Below are 15,248 nucleotides of genomic sequence, written 5' to 3'. Positions count from 1 at the left end.
TCAGCCTGGTCAAAGTTCATACGAGAGGAGAGGACTGGCTGTCTAATGTTTCATTTGAAATAAAAGAAACAAAAAGGAACTCTGTGGTGACCTGAAAGAAAGAGGTCATCATCTGGAAAACCCTGATGGGGCAAGTTTCTTGGGCAAGATACTGAAGTGGCTGGTTATAAGGCATCAGTTGTGGGTGTCCAGCGAACAATCTCTCTAAAAACTGACAAGAACCTTCCTAAGTGGTAAATATTTACCTTTCAAGCACCAAAGCCTAGTGAACGTTATAAATATTAAATTCTGTGCACAGTATAAGAATTGCCTGCAACCAGTGAACTTGGAGGAATGAGAAGTGAGATTGGACTGTGAATCAAAGAACTTTTCTGAACTTATACACACATTTCACACATGTGCACTTAGAATTAGAAGGGGGTTAAGTTAGGTTAGTTAAGTCAATAGTGATAAGCTAAAGTGTGATTCTGTTTTCATGTTTAAAGATAATTAAAAGCAACTTTGGTTTAAGTAACCTTTGTCTTGGTGAATATCTATTGTTGTTGGGTTTATGGGTTCGTAACAGTAGCGAAATGCGACTCAACTTTCCGAGAATTGTGTACCAGAATTCCTAAATACCTTTGCTCTTCTCAATTGTCACCATTAACATGCCTACCATTAACATTAACCTTTGCTGAATAGTCCTACCAAAATATAGCACCTCATTTATCAGTTTTAAACTCCATCTGCCATCTTTCAACCCACTCTTCTAACTGTCCTATATCCCACTGCAAGCTTTGATAACCTTCTTCACAGTCCACAACACCAATCTTCATATCATCTGCATACATACTAATTTAATTTACCACTCTATCATCTAGATTATTAATATAAAATGACAAACAATCATGGGCCCTGAAGAACTCCACTTGTCACCGGCCTCCAATTTGACAAACAATTTTCCACCACTACTCTCTGGCATCTCCCATCCAACCATTGTTGAATCCATTTCACTACTTCAACATTAACACACAATGCTTGAACCTCCCTAACTAATCTCTTATGTAGAGCCTTGTCAAAGTCCATAGAGACAACATCCACAGCTTTCCCCTCATCAACCTTCTTAGTAACCTCCTCGAGAAGCTAAGAATTGTTAAACATGACCTACCATGTACAAAACAGTGTTGACTACTCCTAATAATCCCGGTCTTTCCAAATAATTGTATATACCATCTCCAAGAACACTTTCCATTAATTTTACCCACATTAGATTCACAGGCCTATAATTACCAGGTTTACTTTTGGAGTTTTTTATAAAAAAAACAGCAGAACAGGAGCTATCCTCCAACACTTCCCCCGTAGCCAGTGACATTGTAAATATTTCTGTCAGAGCCCCCACTATTTGTAGACTAACCTCCCTCAGGATCCAAGGGAATATCTTGTCAGGACCTGAAGATTTATCCACCTTTATTCTCTTTAAAATAGCCAATATTACCTCCTCATACATCTTTATTTTATCCATGACCTCACTATCATATTTCCTTACTTCACTTGGTTCAATTGCTCTCAGGGAAAAGATCATTTTGTTTTGTATGCCAATGTTAGCCAACTAATTGTACGTCAGGCAAAGCAGCAACAAGCTCAATTTTTAAAAAAAGTGACAGAACAATTCAGTAAATAGTTGTAATTAATGCAATAGACTTGCAGGCAAAACTGACATGTTGGTATGAGCAATATTTTAAAAAATAAATTCCATTTGACATAACGTCATTCCTCACTTGCTACTCGCTAATAAACTCTGCCTTTGAAAGTTTGCTTCCTTTCTCCAAGAAATTGATCCACCCCAGCATACAGGCTAAATTTTTTAAAAATTGACTCATAACTTTTTATGCCTTTCAATGACTGATCGACTTTATACCAAGGTTAGCAGGCATTACAGAACAAATATTTTGAGATTCTTGATGTAAAATGAAAAGAATCTTTCTTTTGCCTAAAGTTAAATTAAATGAACAAACTTTGTGCAAAGCAGTTTCTTAGATTGATTTTCAATATCTTTCCAAGGCATGCCTCACATTGTATATATCCACAATGCATATTCAAGATGCATAGTCTATTGTCGTGGAGAAAAATAATGTTTGATCATGAGAAACCTTTTTCCTTATTAAGCACAAATTAAAAGCTTCAAGATGAAACCTAAATTAGCAGTCATAAAAATTCCTTCAATATTTAATCATGTGACATCACAGTACTTCCAGGATGAGAAATAAATTTAGACATAATTCAGTAACAGGCCCTTCGGCGACACAAGCCATGCTGCCCAAATAGCCAAATTAACCTGCAATCCCCATACGCTTAAAGGTGGATGATTCCAGAACATCCAAAGGAAATCCATGAGAATGTACAAATGTACTGACACCATCAGATTTGAACCCATTCTCATTTACATGTAATGTATTATGCTGTGAATGTCAAATACTTAAAAGCTGAAGGCGTAGTATAAAGTTAAATAAATTAAACTTTAGAATTTGTCTTTCTCATTTGTGCTTCATCAACTTTTCTGATTTTTCCTTTTGTGAAAACTGGAACTTTATGTACATAGAAGGATAATTCAATTCACTACATGGGTCACATTATATATATATATATATATATATATAAAAAAAAAATATATATATATATAAAATATATATATATAAAAATAAATATATATGTGTGTAAATATATATGTGTGTAAATATATATATATAAATATATATATATAAATATATATATATATATATAAATATATATATAAATATATATATAAATATATATATAAATATATATATATATATATATATAAATATATATATAAATAAATATAAATATATATATATATAAATATATATATACATATATATACATATATATAAATATATATATATATAAATATATACATATATATAAATATATACATATATATAAATATATACATATATATAAATATATATATATATAAATATATACATATATATTTATATAAATATATATATATAAATATATACATATATATATATTTATATAAATATATATATATATAAATATATACATATATATATAAATATATACATATATATATATATAAAACCATATAACCGTTTAGTTTTCAGTTTAAGCTAAAGTTAGTAGTAAAATGTTCAAAAACAATCCCCATCCAAAACAAACAATCCCTTTTCTTTCCAACTATCAAGTGTCAAACATTAACTGATATTAAGGCATGTGTGAATATTTGACAAGCTGAAATGAAAAGAACATTTCCTTGAATAAGAATGGAGTAAAAAAAAACTCAAGCTATTAAAACTATCCATAATTGATCAACATCCAACAAACCAGTCTCTGTAGGTAGCAGGACACATCTACACTGTACTGAGGAATACCAACTATTTTTTAAATGTTTAGAGAACCGTGACCACAAAGAGAAACCACCATTTAAATGAAAATGTGCAAAGAAAAATTCATCTTTTTTCATATGGGAAATGTTTCTGTAACTGACTTAATGCCAAAGTGCAGCAGCTGCTTGGATATTGAACTACTAGATCCAAATAATTTGTTCAAAAAGTCTATACTTTACTTGGAAACTAATTCAGCACTTTCCAATACATAATATTTATTTTTTAATTAATGAACTGATCTTTCTGCACTTTCAGATATGGAGGAAAAAGTACCAATTAAACTATTGTGGGAAATGGACAAAGAGGGAGTACAACCATTAAATCTGCACACTGGATTCTTGTTGCTAGTTTTCAGGTGAACAGTAACTGTTGGAGACCTGTATAATCTATTAAAATACTGACATGTGCAACACTGAGATGTCATATTTCCACGAGACCCTGCCTGTTCTGTTTGATACCAGTTCTCTAAACACATTTAAGAGGAAATTAGTCATAGGTTGGGGCCAATACACATCCATCTACCCTTCTTGTTATTTATCTATTGATTATGAGAGTTTTCTGAGTGTAAATTAGCTGAGGAGCTTTTGACCCCCGTAACTACTCCGAAAGTACATAATTGGCAGTAAAAGGTCTCTGAATATGCTGAAGGACATGAAAGATTCAACATCAAGTAAACCTTTATAGATGAAATGCAAGTAAACATTTTAAATGTATTTTTCTAAATAATATCCCATGGGAATTTAGTATGGAAAATGTTTTGATTCAAAAATTACCCTGCTCTCAGCTTCAAACCAGAACTGTGCTACTGCAAGATAACATTGCTATTGCCTTTGGGTTAATGTGTCAGAAAATATTCCAAGCTAAAAGGTGTAGACGACAATCCCTTCCATCTGATCTCACATTATAACTCATCCTCTTTGGAAAGCAGCAATCACACCACGAGTGTCATTAGAACAAAAGACAAAAGGAATAAATGTTAAAGATCCATTTCCCTTCAGATTCAGGGGCAATTAGAATTGAGAGACAAAATATTTTCACTCAGAAGTTGGCAAGGGTCAGGAATTCTCTACCTGAATGGATGCTAGAGTTAGAAAACTTTAGCAGACAAATCTTTTTTCTATGCTCCCTCCCTTATCCTCTTATTAGCTCCTGCCTGTGAGCCTGTGCTCCTCCTATGCCCTCTCTCTGCCCCCCCCATTTTATTTTGCTCATACAAAGAAGGGATCAAGCCCAAAACATTGATTGTGTATCTTTATTTTTGCTATATAAATATTGTTTGACCTGCTGAGTTTCTCCAGCAGTGCTTTTACTTCATTTACTGTGCATGCAGATTGTTTCACTCCAGTGATCATGCTGTTATTTAACTGTCTACAGATGCCTACGGTGTTGACAGATTTTTTTTTGAGTTTTACTTCCTTACCTTAACGGTCACCTAGTCGCAGTCAAAAATGAATAGAATAGTGGCACTAGAAAACTCAAAACCAGATAGAAACCCTCAAGAGAAATATTATCTTCTCTAGTAAGAAGCTTCCTTTAAGATCATAGTTACCTAATCACCATCTTGATTCAACTATTATTTTGGTACCATTTATATTGTAAACCCCTTTAATTCAATCTGAGTTTTAAAAGGATAAAAAATAAAATTATAAAAGTACAAGGAATTGAACAACACAGTAAAACCCCTGGAATCCAGCACCTATGGGGATTGGTAGATACCGGAAGTGCATTTTCCAGTTTCTTGAGACTTATTCTTACAATGCCTGCATTAAAAATAAACAAATTAAAAGACAAGTATACTACACTGTACTTACATGGAATAAACTTCACTTGCTTAAAAATGTAAACCTTAAAGCATTTTATTTTATTTTCAGTAATTCTTTGAAAACATTTAACCATCACTGCATCCGCAGGTTCCCGCCTCCTTTACAGAGCCGCTCAAAAGATGAACATTAACATAGGTAATTAACCCACCCTCCTTCAAGTTTACAGATAAAGCCTCTGACCAAGATAACTTTTACTAAGCAGGGATAAGGAGACACTAAGAGATCACCCCACAAATTGCAACCACCAGCTTTTCATCCTGAGCGACACCATTGCTGTTTCACACAGCTCTATTCAAGCAGCTGCTTCACACAATTCTATTCAAGCAGCTGCTACGAGCAAAGCACGACCAAGGCTCTCTGCTGGCTGAATGTTTGCTCCCATCTTCAAAGGTCTACATATTACTTCAGAGAACATTTACTTTTGCAATTTCACACTTACATTTTTTAATCCATTAATCTATTCTTATTAATTTTTAAAATTTTTTATTTTCCTCCATTTCTTTTGCCAGTTACTTGAAACCAAGGGTTTTATTGTACTTCACTTAGCTATAACAGGCATGCTGGAAATCTAGTTAAACACATCAGAATGTCACTGAAACATCCAGCTCAATAGAATCAAGGAATCCTCGATCATCAATAAAATCTGTCAATTCAACCAAGAGTACAACACAAAACAGACAGACCAACAAATACCAAAAGCAAATACTACAAAAGCAGAAAATGTTGGAAATGCTCAGTAGCCCAAACAGCATTAATGATGAGAGAAAGAGTAACATTTCAAATTGAAGACCTCTCATTAGATCAATAGCACTCCAAACAGAAATGGAAATGTTTAATTATCATATCTGCATGTATCAGCATTTTTCCCTAAGTGTAATCAATGACTCCCTCTCCCTTTCCCTTCCCCCACCCCCCCCAAGCTCTCAGTTAACATGACTTCAAACACCAGAGGATCTGAAAGTGACAAGTGAATTCCTCTACCAGCACAGTTGCACGCAGAGCAGTGGACATTCGATGCATCATCCAGCCAGTCATAAACAAAGTTTCAATTGAAGTGCAATAATGATTTGTGGGAGTGGAAACAGAAGGGACTACTAAAGGAGTGTCTGAACCTCAAACTTAACTTATAGGCTCTTTCAGCTGGCCAGAACACCCCGATGTAAAGCCGCATATTCTACCTCTATGCAGCTCTCGGGGTACCCAGCTGAAAGAGCAGGAGGAACCTCTGAGGCACACTTTCTAACCATCCTCCAGTGGGGATAATCGCTGGAAAATTGAAGTCCCCCTAGGCACCTGAATGCAGCTGCCTGAAAGCTTCAGTGTACAGGAGCTGGAGTGTGCTCTGAGGCACCTCCTGTTCAGCTGTCCCTTTCAGGTGGACAGTGCAGCACTTTCAGGGCTGCCACCTGAACGACGATTTCAAAACTCTGCATCCGCTTCTGCAGGCGCATTCTTGGCAGAGAATGCACCTGAAAGCGGCTTATGAGGTGCAGAACGTCATTGGTAAATTTTATCCCCAACAATAACAAGGTGCTAAAAATCTGAGACATCAAAGCAATATGCTATTCAAACTAAGATCACCATTCTCCTTTTTTTGATATTTTAAGCCTCCTATGGGAAGAAAGAATTCTTAGGCTTTGAAGTTCACGCAAAATTTAATCCCAAAGTTCAGCAAAAGTGTACGTGCCTGAACAACAAAGAAATATCCAAACCAATATACAATAGCATAACCCTTTTTGTAAACTTGTCACCCACCATCTTTAACATCCATGCTACAGTCATAAATCCAAATTCATTGATTTGTGCTCAATTTTGATTGTGCAGGATTGAAGAAATGCAAATACCCAATTTGATATCTATTTTGTACACTATACCAAGAATTATGAAAGGGGATATTTAAAAAGTACAAGGAAATTAATAATGATCTGGGGTATCAACTAACATTTTATAGAGAAAAAGATTTACCCTTTTCGTCAGGAAAGCACGAGGCATGTTAAAAATCTAAGAGGATTGATTGCTCATCTTAATTATTGGCACGTTTTCAAAAAAGTGGGAATGTACAATATTACATTTGTACCAAGATGTCAAATTGCAGCAGAGTTCTGTATCTTTACCTGATCTCTGGTCCATTCTTAAACAGTGGTACCCCAAACACCAACTGTGTATTAACATGGTAGTTTATTATTTTAGAGTCAATCCAAAATGTACACTCCTGAAGCTTTCATTGTAAAAGTTGTACTTGTTTCTCATACACAAAAAAATGTCAAGTACCCAGTTCACTGCTTCATCTCTAATAGTGTATTTCAAAATGCATAGGACATTAAAGCCCTCGATGAAGGTGTCATTGTGAGCGACAAAACAAATGCATTACACTTGCAGAAAGAACAAGTGCAGAACAACAAATATACTTGATCTAGCCATTTATCCTCTATTAATTTGGAACAATACCTTGACCCAAAACATTGGTTAGGTATCTTTGCCTCCCATGGAGACTACAGGTCCAGCACTTTTGTGTATTAACCGACTTAATGCTTGCCTTGGCCGAAGCTCCTTAATCACCTTCAGATAATCCCAAGGCACTTCAATATATGGTTGGCAGTTGAATGCAACAATACAAATCAGTGTTTAGGCAAGGGTTTCCTTTCACAGAAACCACACAATTTCAAAACATTGAAGGAATTTTCTGCAAAATTGCCACTCAGAAAGAAAAAGGCGGGGGGGGGGGGGGAAAGAAGAAAGAGATGCAATTGGAGCCATCAGCTCCCTCCCCTGCACCCAAAACCGATTACATCATAGGTGTGAGGTTGTCAGGATCGCAAACCCTTGCGAAGATGCGGCTGGGCTTTACCTGCGCGTCTATCACGAAGATGAGAGCCCCGGTGCCCCTGAAGATCATCTCATAGTCAAAGGTGGGGTCGAAGAAGTCCACCTGCCCGGGGAAATCCCAGATCTGGAAGTTGACGAAGGAGCTATTGGAGATGTCGTCCTTGTAGATCTTGTTGGTGCTCTCCAAGAAGAGAGTCTCGTTGGGGGACATCTTGTGGAAGACCACCTTCTGGATGGACGACTTGCCGCTCCGCCTGAGGCCCATCAGCAGGATGCGGGGCTTGCTGTCCGACTGCGACTCGTTCCCCTCCATGTCAGCCTCTTCCACCCCGTAGCCGAAGTCCTTGGGGAAGGAGTCCACGCCCCCATAACTGCCGGCCAGCGCCTCCTCGTCTCCGTACTGGATGGACATGTCGCGACCCCGCGACGCTGCCACCCCGGCCGGATCACAGCTCCTCGAGCTTCCCCTGCCCGCGCAATCGAACTCGCTTGACCTTGCGCCCGGCTTCCGCTGGCCTCGCTTCTCGCCGCCGATTGGCTGCGTCAAACGGCGAGCTGCGCCTGATTGGCGGCCGTGGACGTCCATCATCGCTCGGCCCCCACGAAGTTTGGTTGCACCTGTCATGTGTTAAAATCACCTGACTCGTCGCTGGTGCCTTCTGACTTCCTGCCGCCCCAGACGGTCGGGGGCGGGGCGGAGGAAGGGAGGAGGGGTGACGGCGCCGTGGAAGCAGAGCCGCGTTGGAAGGCCGCGGGGTGAAAGTAGCGTCGAGGGAAGCGATCTGCCACTAAGGTGGGTGCTGTCCCAGCCAGTGAACGACCATCCCTGCCGCCAGATTCATAAGGGATTGCTTCTAAAGGAAAAGGGTTGAAAAGCCACTGTTGTGCTCGTACCCAATCGACTCGTTATGTGCACGGTTTCACAACTCCAAGGGAAATGGGCCAATGACAATTTTTCTCAAGCAAACTATTTCAGTCACAGTTGGGTCTAGTGCAAAGATTCGCAACCTTCCCTTCCCACTCCTTAGATAATACCTTGCCAATCACAGAGCACTTATGGCATAGGGAATACTTAAGGTGTAATGTGAGTTTCAAAACAAAAGTTTCCCACCCCCCACCCGGTTAAGGACCTGGAAAGGTGCATTAAGGACTCTGTCCGGTCGCATTTTCTTTTCAAGAACAAGGCTGACTATGTTCATTTTTTTCCTCTTGTACTTACTCAAACATTGATAAATGATGTTTGGCGCTTCTAGTTCCTGGAATAAAAGATGTGGTATGTAGGACTTGTGAGCAGGCAAGAAAAGGGGTGAGGTAAAGAATGGTTAAGGTTAAGAATGGTTAATTGGAACTTCTCAGATCAAGTCAGACCTTTAGTACAATGTGTTGCTCAGGGAGGAATTGATTGGGAATTAATTCAGGTATGCACTCAAGAGGACAGGGGTATGTGGGTGGGGGGGTTGTGCATATGCATGTGCAAGATTTGATTTTACTTAATATGTTGGACATCATGGGCTGCAACCAGCTAAGATAGTTCTGCTTCAACTTACACAAAATCATTTCTCAAGATCTTGCAACATCTAGCATCTGCCTGAGCAATGGGCAAACACCAATGAAATTTTGTGGAGATGACATCTGAACATTCATTCGAATCCATTTGCAACATTCTGAAATCTAGGCTTCTCCATTTCACACCATTTCAAAAGTAATTCTGACTGAGAGAAATCCTCCAATGTGTTGTGTATAAACACAAGGCTGTGCAATGGAATTTCTAAGACTGTCAAGATTCCTTTATTGTCATGTAATAAAACAGGTGTTACATTGCACAAAATTTGCTTTAGACTACTGTAAAGGAAACAACAGAAATTGCCTGGGATAATTTCTTCCCCCCCCCCCCCCCCCCACAACCGAATGTCCGTGGATTCACCTCCAGCAGAAGTCTCCAGTCCAAACCATTGGCATTCCGAGTTCCATATCTGACATGCTCAGGAACCTTCTACCACCTTTGGTACCCTCTTACATCACAGCTCCAATCCTGGTACCCCTTCAGCCAATCGCAATCCAGTCTGGCTGCAGCCTGGTGTGAGCCTTTTGACTACAGTTGCCTGCAGCCAGCCTGGGTTCTTCTCCTTGAGTCGCCAATAGCCTGCCTGTGTGTGTTCTTAACACCTCACTGATTCACTGGCATGGTCACTGTCCCATGAGTCACTTCCTCTGCTTCTCTCTTCTGAAACAGGAGGGTGGCTTCCCTGATTTCTGGTGCCCTCTGCTTCCCCAGAGACTGTAACCCCTTGAGGCTGCCAATGGCGCCACCATCTAGGGGCCAGATCTCACAGTCACAGGATTTTAAAATAAACCATCATTTGCTTTTATAACAGAGCATTTAAAGCCTGTATGGAGCTGTCAGTAGTTGGACTGGGAGGTAGAACCCCAAGGAGGAGTGCTTCATCTCCTCCCTGCTCTCCGCAGGTCCACACCAGTGTCAGAGCTGTCATTGCCTTTATTTTCCAATGTCCTGTATATTAGCATCTCCAACACAAAAGGTAGTTCAGAGTCAATAATTAGAAATACATGGAATAGTCAAGCTAGAGCAAGTTATGAAGTGAACTAACAAACTATTAAGGAAGTAAAATTGAGGAATAGTCTTAAAGGTGAGAAGAGAATTCCAAATGTCAGCTACGGCTATCATTGATCATGATTCGGTTTTGATCAATGGATCAGAAAATTGGGGTTAAACTCAATCAATTTGGGAGAATCAACCTTGTTTCTGTATCAAGCTGCTTGTTCTGTTTTTCAGCTATTTCCTTTTTTTATTAAAGAGGATGTGTTCACCTTTACCGACAGGAAACATTAAATTGCATACTTCTCATTGGAGAAATGAGGCTTCATGGGGAAGGAGGCAGCAAATCCTTCTGCAATGCACAGATAGGACAGTTGAACCATTATAAAAACTGTCTAATTTTTCCTCTCAAGAATTAAGGGGATTCAATCCATTGATTTCTGATTATGAAAATTCATTGTTGTAATTTTATACATATAACAACACAGAAGAAGGCCATTTTGACTCATTGGATGAAATCCAATTTGTTCCATTCCCCCCCCCCCCCTTATTTCCCTGTACCCCACAACTTAATTTCTCTCATGTAAGTCCATCAACTCCCCTTTTTTTTCTTTTATTCCTTTAACTTGCACAATATGTGGCATAATATTCAAGTGACTTTCAAGCCCATCTTTGGAGTATCAGAGTAAACTGGAGTACATCGAGTTCATCAAGAGAATATACAAAATCTGCTTTGACTGCATTGAAGGTCAGGATTGAAAATATCCCCATGGAGCTGTGAGACAGTAGCAATAACTGAGCCCCACTGTGCCTCCTATTTATTTAACGGTCTACATTTGTTCACAATATAACAAAAACTTTATTGAAAAAAAATCAGAATAATTATGCACATGAATGCTACTATTGTGTGATGTGATCAAATTATGCTCTTCATGGCAGCTGCCCACTCTTGACAAAACAAACGAGAAAAGCTCGTATCTCATTCTGTATTGTTTTCACATTTTGTTTACATTTTTATTCCAGCAAAACTTTAAGAAGCACAAATTAATAGAAAAGTTATTAACAAGGTTTTAGTGCTGTTCATCCCACTCTGTCTGTAAGGAGTTTGTACGTTCTCCCCGTGTCTGAATGGGTTTCCTCCTAGTGCTCAAATTTCCTCCCACCGTTCAAAAACGTATGGGGGTTGTAGGTTAATTGGGTGGCACGGGCTCATGGACCAAAAGAGCTTGTACCTATAAAAAAATTAACCCAAGTTACCAGTAGAATCCCCTGATCTTTGAATCACATTATGTGATCTTTGAACTGGGAGGCAGGCCCTGAATTTGGTATGAAATCCAAATAGGTCTAACAATACAATAGTGCACAGAAATCTAGGGTTGGGTCATTTTTAGGAATGAGCTTGGTATTGAAGTATCAACGTTGCAACCTTTGAGAATCTGTCAGTGATTGTAGAAAAGATTGAACTTCTCTCTCAACCAGTCTTACTTGAGTCATCCAGGATTGTGAATCTTTGATAGAATAAACCCTGATTTCCTATTCCATCATCATCTTCCCACTCCTGGTTAAAGCGCAGCTAAGTCATACAGCATGAACACATTCATCTTGGGTTCTATTACGTTGCTAGGATCCAAAGCTTTTTCTTATCGTTTACTGGGCAAAGAATCAAAGAACCTATTGACAATAGAATGGAGGCTCCAAAAGAAACACAAAGTAATAATTTACATGGGGATGTGTGGAGCAGCATATACAGTAAAATCCCTGGAATCCAGAATTCATGCAACCAGCAGCCTCAAGCAACTGGCAAAAAAATCAAGGAAAATAAATTTTAAAAATGAAAATAAGTAAGAATAAAACAATAGGTAAAAATACATACATTTAAAATTGTAAAAGTAAATGTTCTCTGAAGTAACACATAAATCTTTGGTGAAGATTGGAGCAAATATTCAGCCAGTGGAGAGCCCTGGTCAGGCTTTGCTCACAGCAGCTGCTAGAATAAAGTTGTGTGAAACAGCAATGGCGTCGCTCAAGATGAAGAGCTGGTTAATGCTGCTCATTGTTGGGGTGACTTTCCTGAAGTGTCTCCTTATCCCTGCTTAGCAAGAGTCGCCCCCGTCAGAGGCTTTATCTATAAACTTGGGGTGGGGGCCTTAATTATCTATAATATTATTGTTCGTCTTTCAGGTGGCCTTGGTTTTATTTCAGGAGGAACTGCAGTTGCAACAACGGTTAAATGTTTTCAAAGAATGTGACTGAAAATAAAGTAAAATGCTTTAAGGTTTAAATATTCAAGCAAGTGAAGTTTGATCAGTGTAAGTACAGTATTTTTGTCTTTTAAACTCTTTATTGTTAATGCAGGTACATTAATTAGAGTAAGTCTCAAACAATCAGAAAATATACTGATTCAATATCTACCAATCCACCATAGGTGCCGGTTTCCAGGGGGTTTGCTGCCCTTGGTTTAACATGATGTTTACCAGAGGTGTAACATTAAACTAAATTGGAGCCAGTAAAAATGTTGGCAATCACATCGCATGGAAATTAAAATATGCAATTTAAAGAAACTTGTAGAACATACAGTATAATCTATGAAAAGCTTTCCTACTTTTGGTGCTCTTTCAATCATTTATTTGTTTTTTTTTCCTCTGTGACTGATATAGATTCCATTTTTATAATGAAAATGTCAATTAACATGCACAAGGTAATGACATATTTCTAGAATAACAGTAAATACTGGAAATACTCAACAGGTTTAGCCTCATCTGTGAGAAGAGTTGTTCCTTTTTAGAAATTGTTTGGTCTTCATTTGCTTAATCACATGATGGAAGACAAAAGTATAAATGTCTCAAATGAGATGACATCATTTCAAAATAAAATTCATCCCTGTCAAATGAATTAAATTTTAAAATATAAATGTAGACACATAGCATGGTAACAGGCCACTTCAGCCCATGAGTTCAATTTCAGCCCAATTTACAGCCAATTAACTTACGAATGGTGGGAGGAAACTGGAGCTCCTGGGGAAAATTCACACAGATATGGGAAGAACATACAAACTGCTTACAAACAGCGCAGTGTTCAAACCCCGATCCTGATCACTGGCTCTGTAAAGGAGATGCACTAATTGCTACGCCAACTGTGTCACCCCAAATTGTTAACACAAGAAATTGAAATTCACTCTTTTATTGCTTTAATATTGTGGAATTACCATTCTTTGAACCTCACAGATATCTGCAATAGATGGGAGGTTAAAGCGAGTGTGTTCCTACTAAGACCATCTGAATGCATCCAAATCAGAATCCATAAATGAACCAAAGGATCTGCAAACAGCTGAAGACCAGATCTGTGATGTTTCAGATTGGAGATTCAGAAACATGCTTTAAGGCTATATGGCACACAGCAAAGTATTAATGAGTACTCCTGCTATTTCAGCTGCTCAGACTTCTTAACCAATACCATTAAAACTGAATAAACAAACCATTCATCTTATTATATGTGGGATCTTGGTTTGTGTACCTTGTTTTAAGAAAAGCTTTATATTTTATAGGTGCAAAATGTTTTGAAGGTAAATAACATAATGAGTTTTGTTTCAAGCTCAAGTTGCATCAGTGTGATAATTTAACTTATCTACCGATGTTACAATGCTTTTCTTCAAGTATGGCTCCTTTATTTATTGATTCTACTTCCTGTTGAGTATTTCAGAGCAATGTATGTTTAAGAACTGATACCCTTCCCTGTTTTTTGAGCAGAAATGTGTGGAAGATGTGGTCTTATTATTATGGACTAAACATTTTTTGCTGTTTCTTATCTACTATTATTGTCAGGATATATAACCTCTGTACAGGTCTGAATCTGGAATACCATTTTGAGCAGTGAGGTGTGCCATTTCAAGATCCATTACCATTGTGACGTATTTCCAAAGTACATTTCTGCAACAAAATGTTTATTGTCTTTTACAAAGTAATTGGTGATACCTTTCTCTTTGAGTACGATAGATATTTCCCCTACTTAACTCACATGTTTAAGATGGCAATGCAAAGAAGCTGCTATTTGTTACTGCTTGAGAATATTACAGATTCTATAAAAATTGAAATGACCCTCACCGAACTGATTAATGGGACCTTTTTTGTTGATCCTTTACAGAGGCAGTCTCATTAAATACCGTAATCCAAACATTCATGAGATTTATTTCACATAACTGCAGCATTCCAAGTTTGAATATTGTTGCTAAACATGAAAATGGTAATGATAATGAGTTTATTGTTATACAGATTGACCAAATGCCTAAAATTTTTACTTGCTGCAGCCAAACTGGTCTTTTATTTATATATATATATATATATATATATACACACAATAGTAAACTAATTGAATTAACTAGAAGAGGCAATAAGTACGTAAGACAGATAATAAATATTCACAGTAATCCTAGCGCAAAAAAAGTGACATCCAATAGTGCTGACGGTCCAAGAAGAGGTTGAAAATTCTGATACCTATTGGAAAGAAACTGCTCTTGAACCTAAAGATATTAGCTTTTAGGCTTCTGTGGCATTAAGAAGAGGTGATGGGGATGCCTTCTTGAGGCAAAGCCTCACAGATATCTGCAATAGATGGGAGGTTAAAGCGAGTGTGTTC

General features: G+C 37.9%; 1 protein-coding gene and 1 long non-coding RNA gene across 5 annotated transcripts in view; one reads left to right on the top strand and one right to left on the bottom strand.

The window, feature by feature from the left end:
- The window catches only part of rragca (Ras-related GTP binding Ca), a 39,397-nt gene extending 30,832 nt beyond the window's left edge, over positions 1-8,565 (bottom strand). The window contains exon 1 of the mRNA XM_069895759.1: positions 8,082-8,565. Coding sequence (XP_069751860.1) covers positions 8,082-8,471 — 390 coding nt within the window. The 5' untranslated portion in view covers positions 8,472-8,565. The remainder of the gene's footprint in view (positions 1-8,081) is intronic.
- A 132-nt stretch (positions 8,566-8,697) lies between these two features.
- Positions 8,698-15,248, top strand: part of LOC138741532 (uncharacterized) — a 44,783-nt gene continuing 38,232 nt past the window's right edge. Inside the window, exons 1-2 of one of the 4 annotated variants that reach the window (XR_011343558.1) lie at positions 8,698-8,852; positions 12,798-12,925. This is a non-coding gene — a long non-coding RNA (uncharacterized lncRNA). The remainder of the gene's footprint in view (positions 8,853-12,797; positions 12,926-15,248) is intronic. The other 3 variants (XR_011343560.1, XR_011343557.1, XR_011343559.1) reach the window with 3 other exon arrangements.

The sequence above is a fragment of the Narcine bancroftii genome, chromosome 8 (genome assembly GCF_036971445.1).
Source record: "Narcine bancroftii isolate sNarBan1 chromosome 8, sNarBan1.hap1, whole genome shotgun sequence".
In the NCBI taxonomy this organism is placed as follows: domain Eukaryota; kingdom Metazoa; phylum Chordata; class Chondrichthyes; order Torpediniformes; family Narcinidae; genus Narcine; species Narcine bancroftii.
Note: the sequence above shows the minus strand (reverse complement) of the source record. Positions and strands in the feature narration are given on the sequence as shown.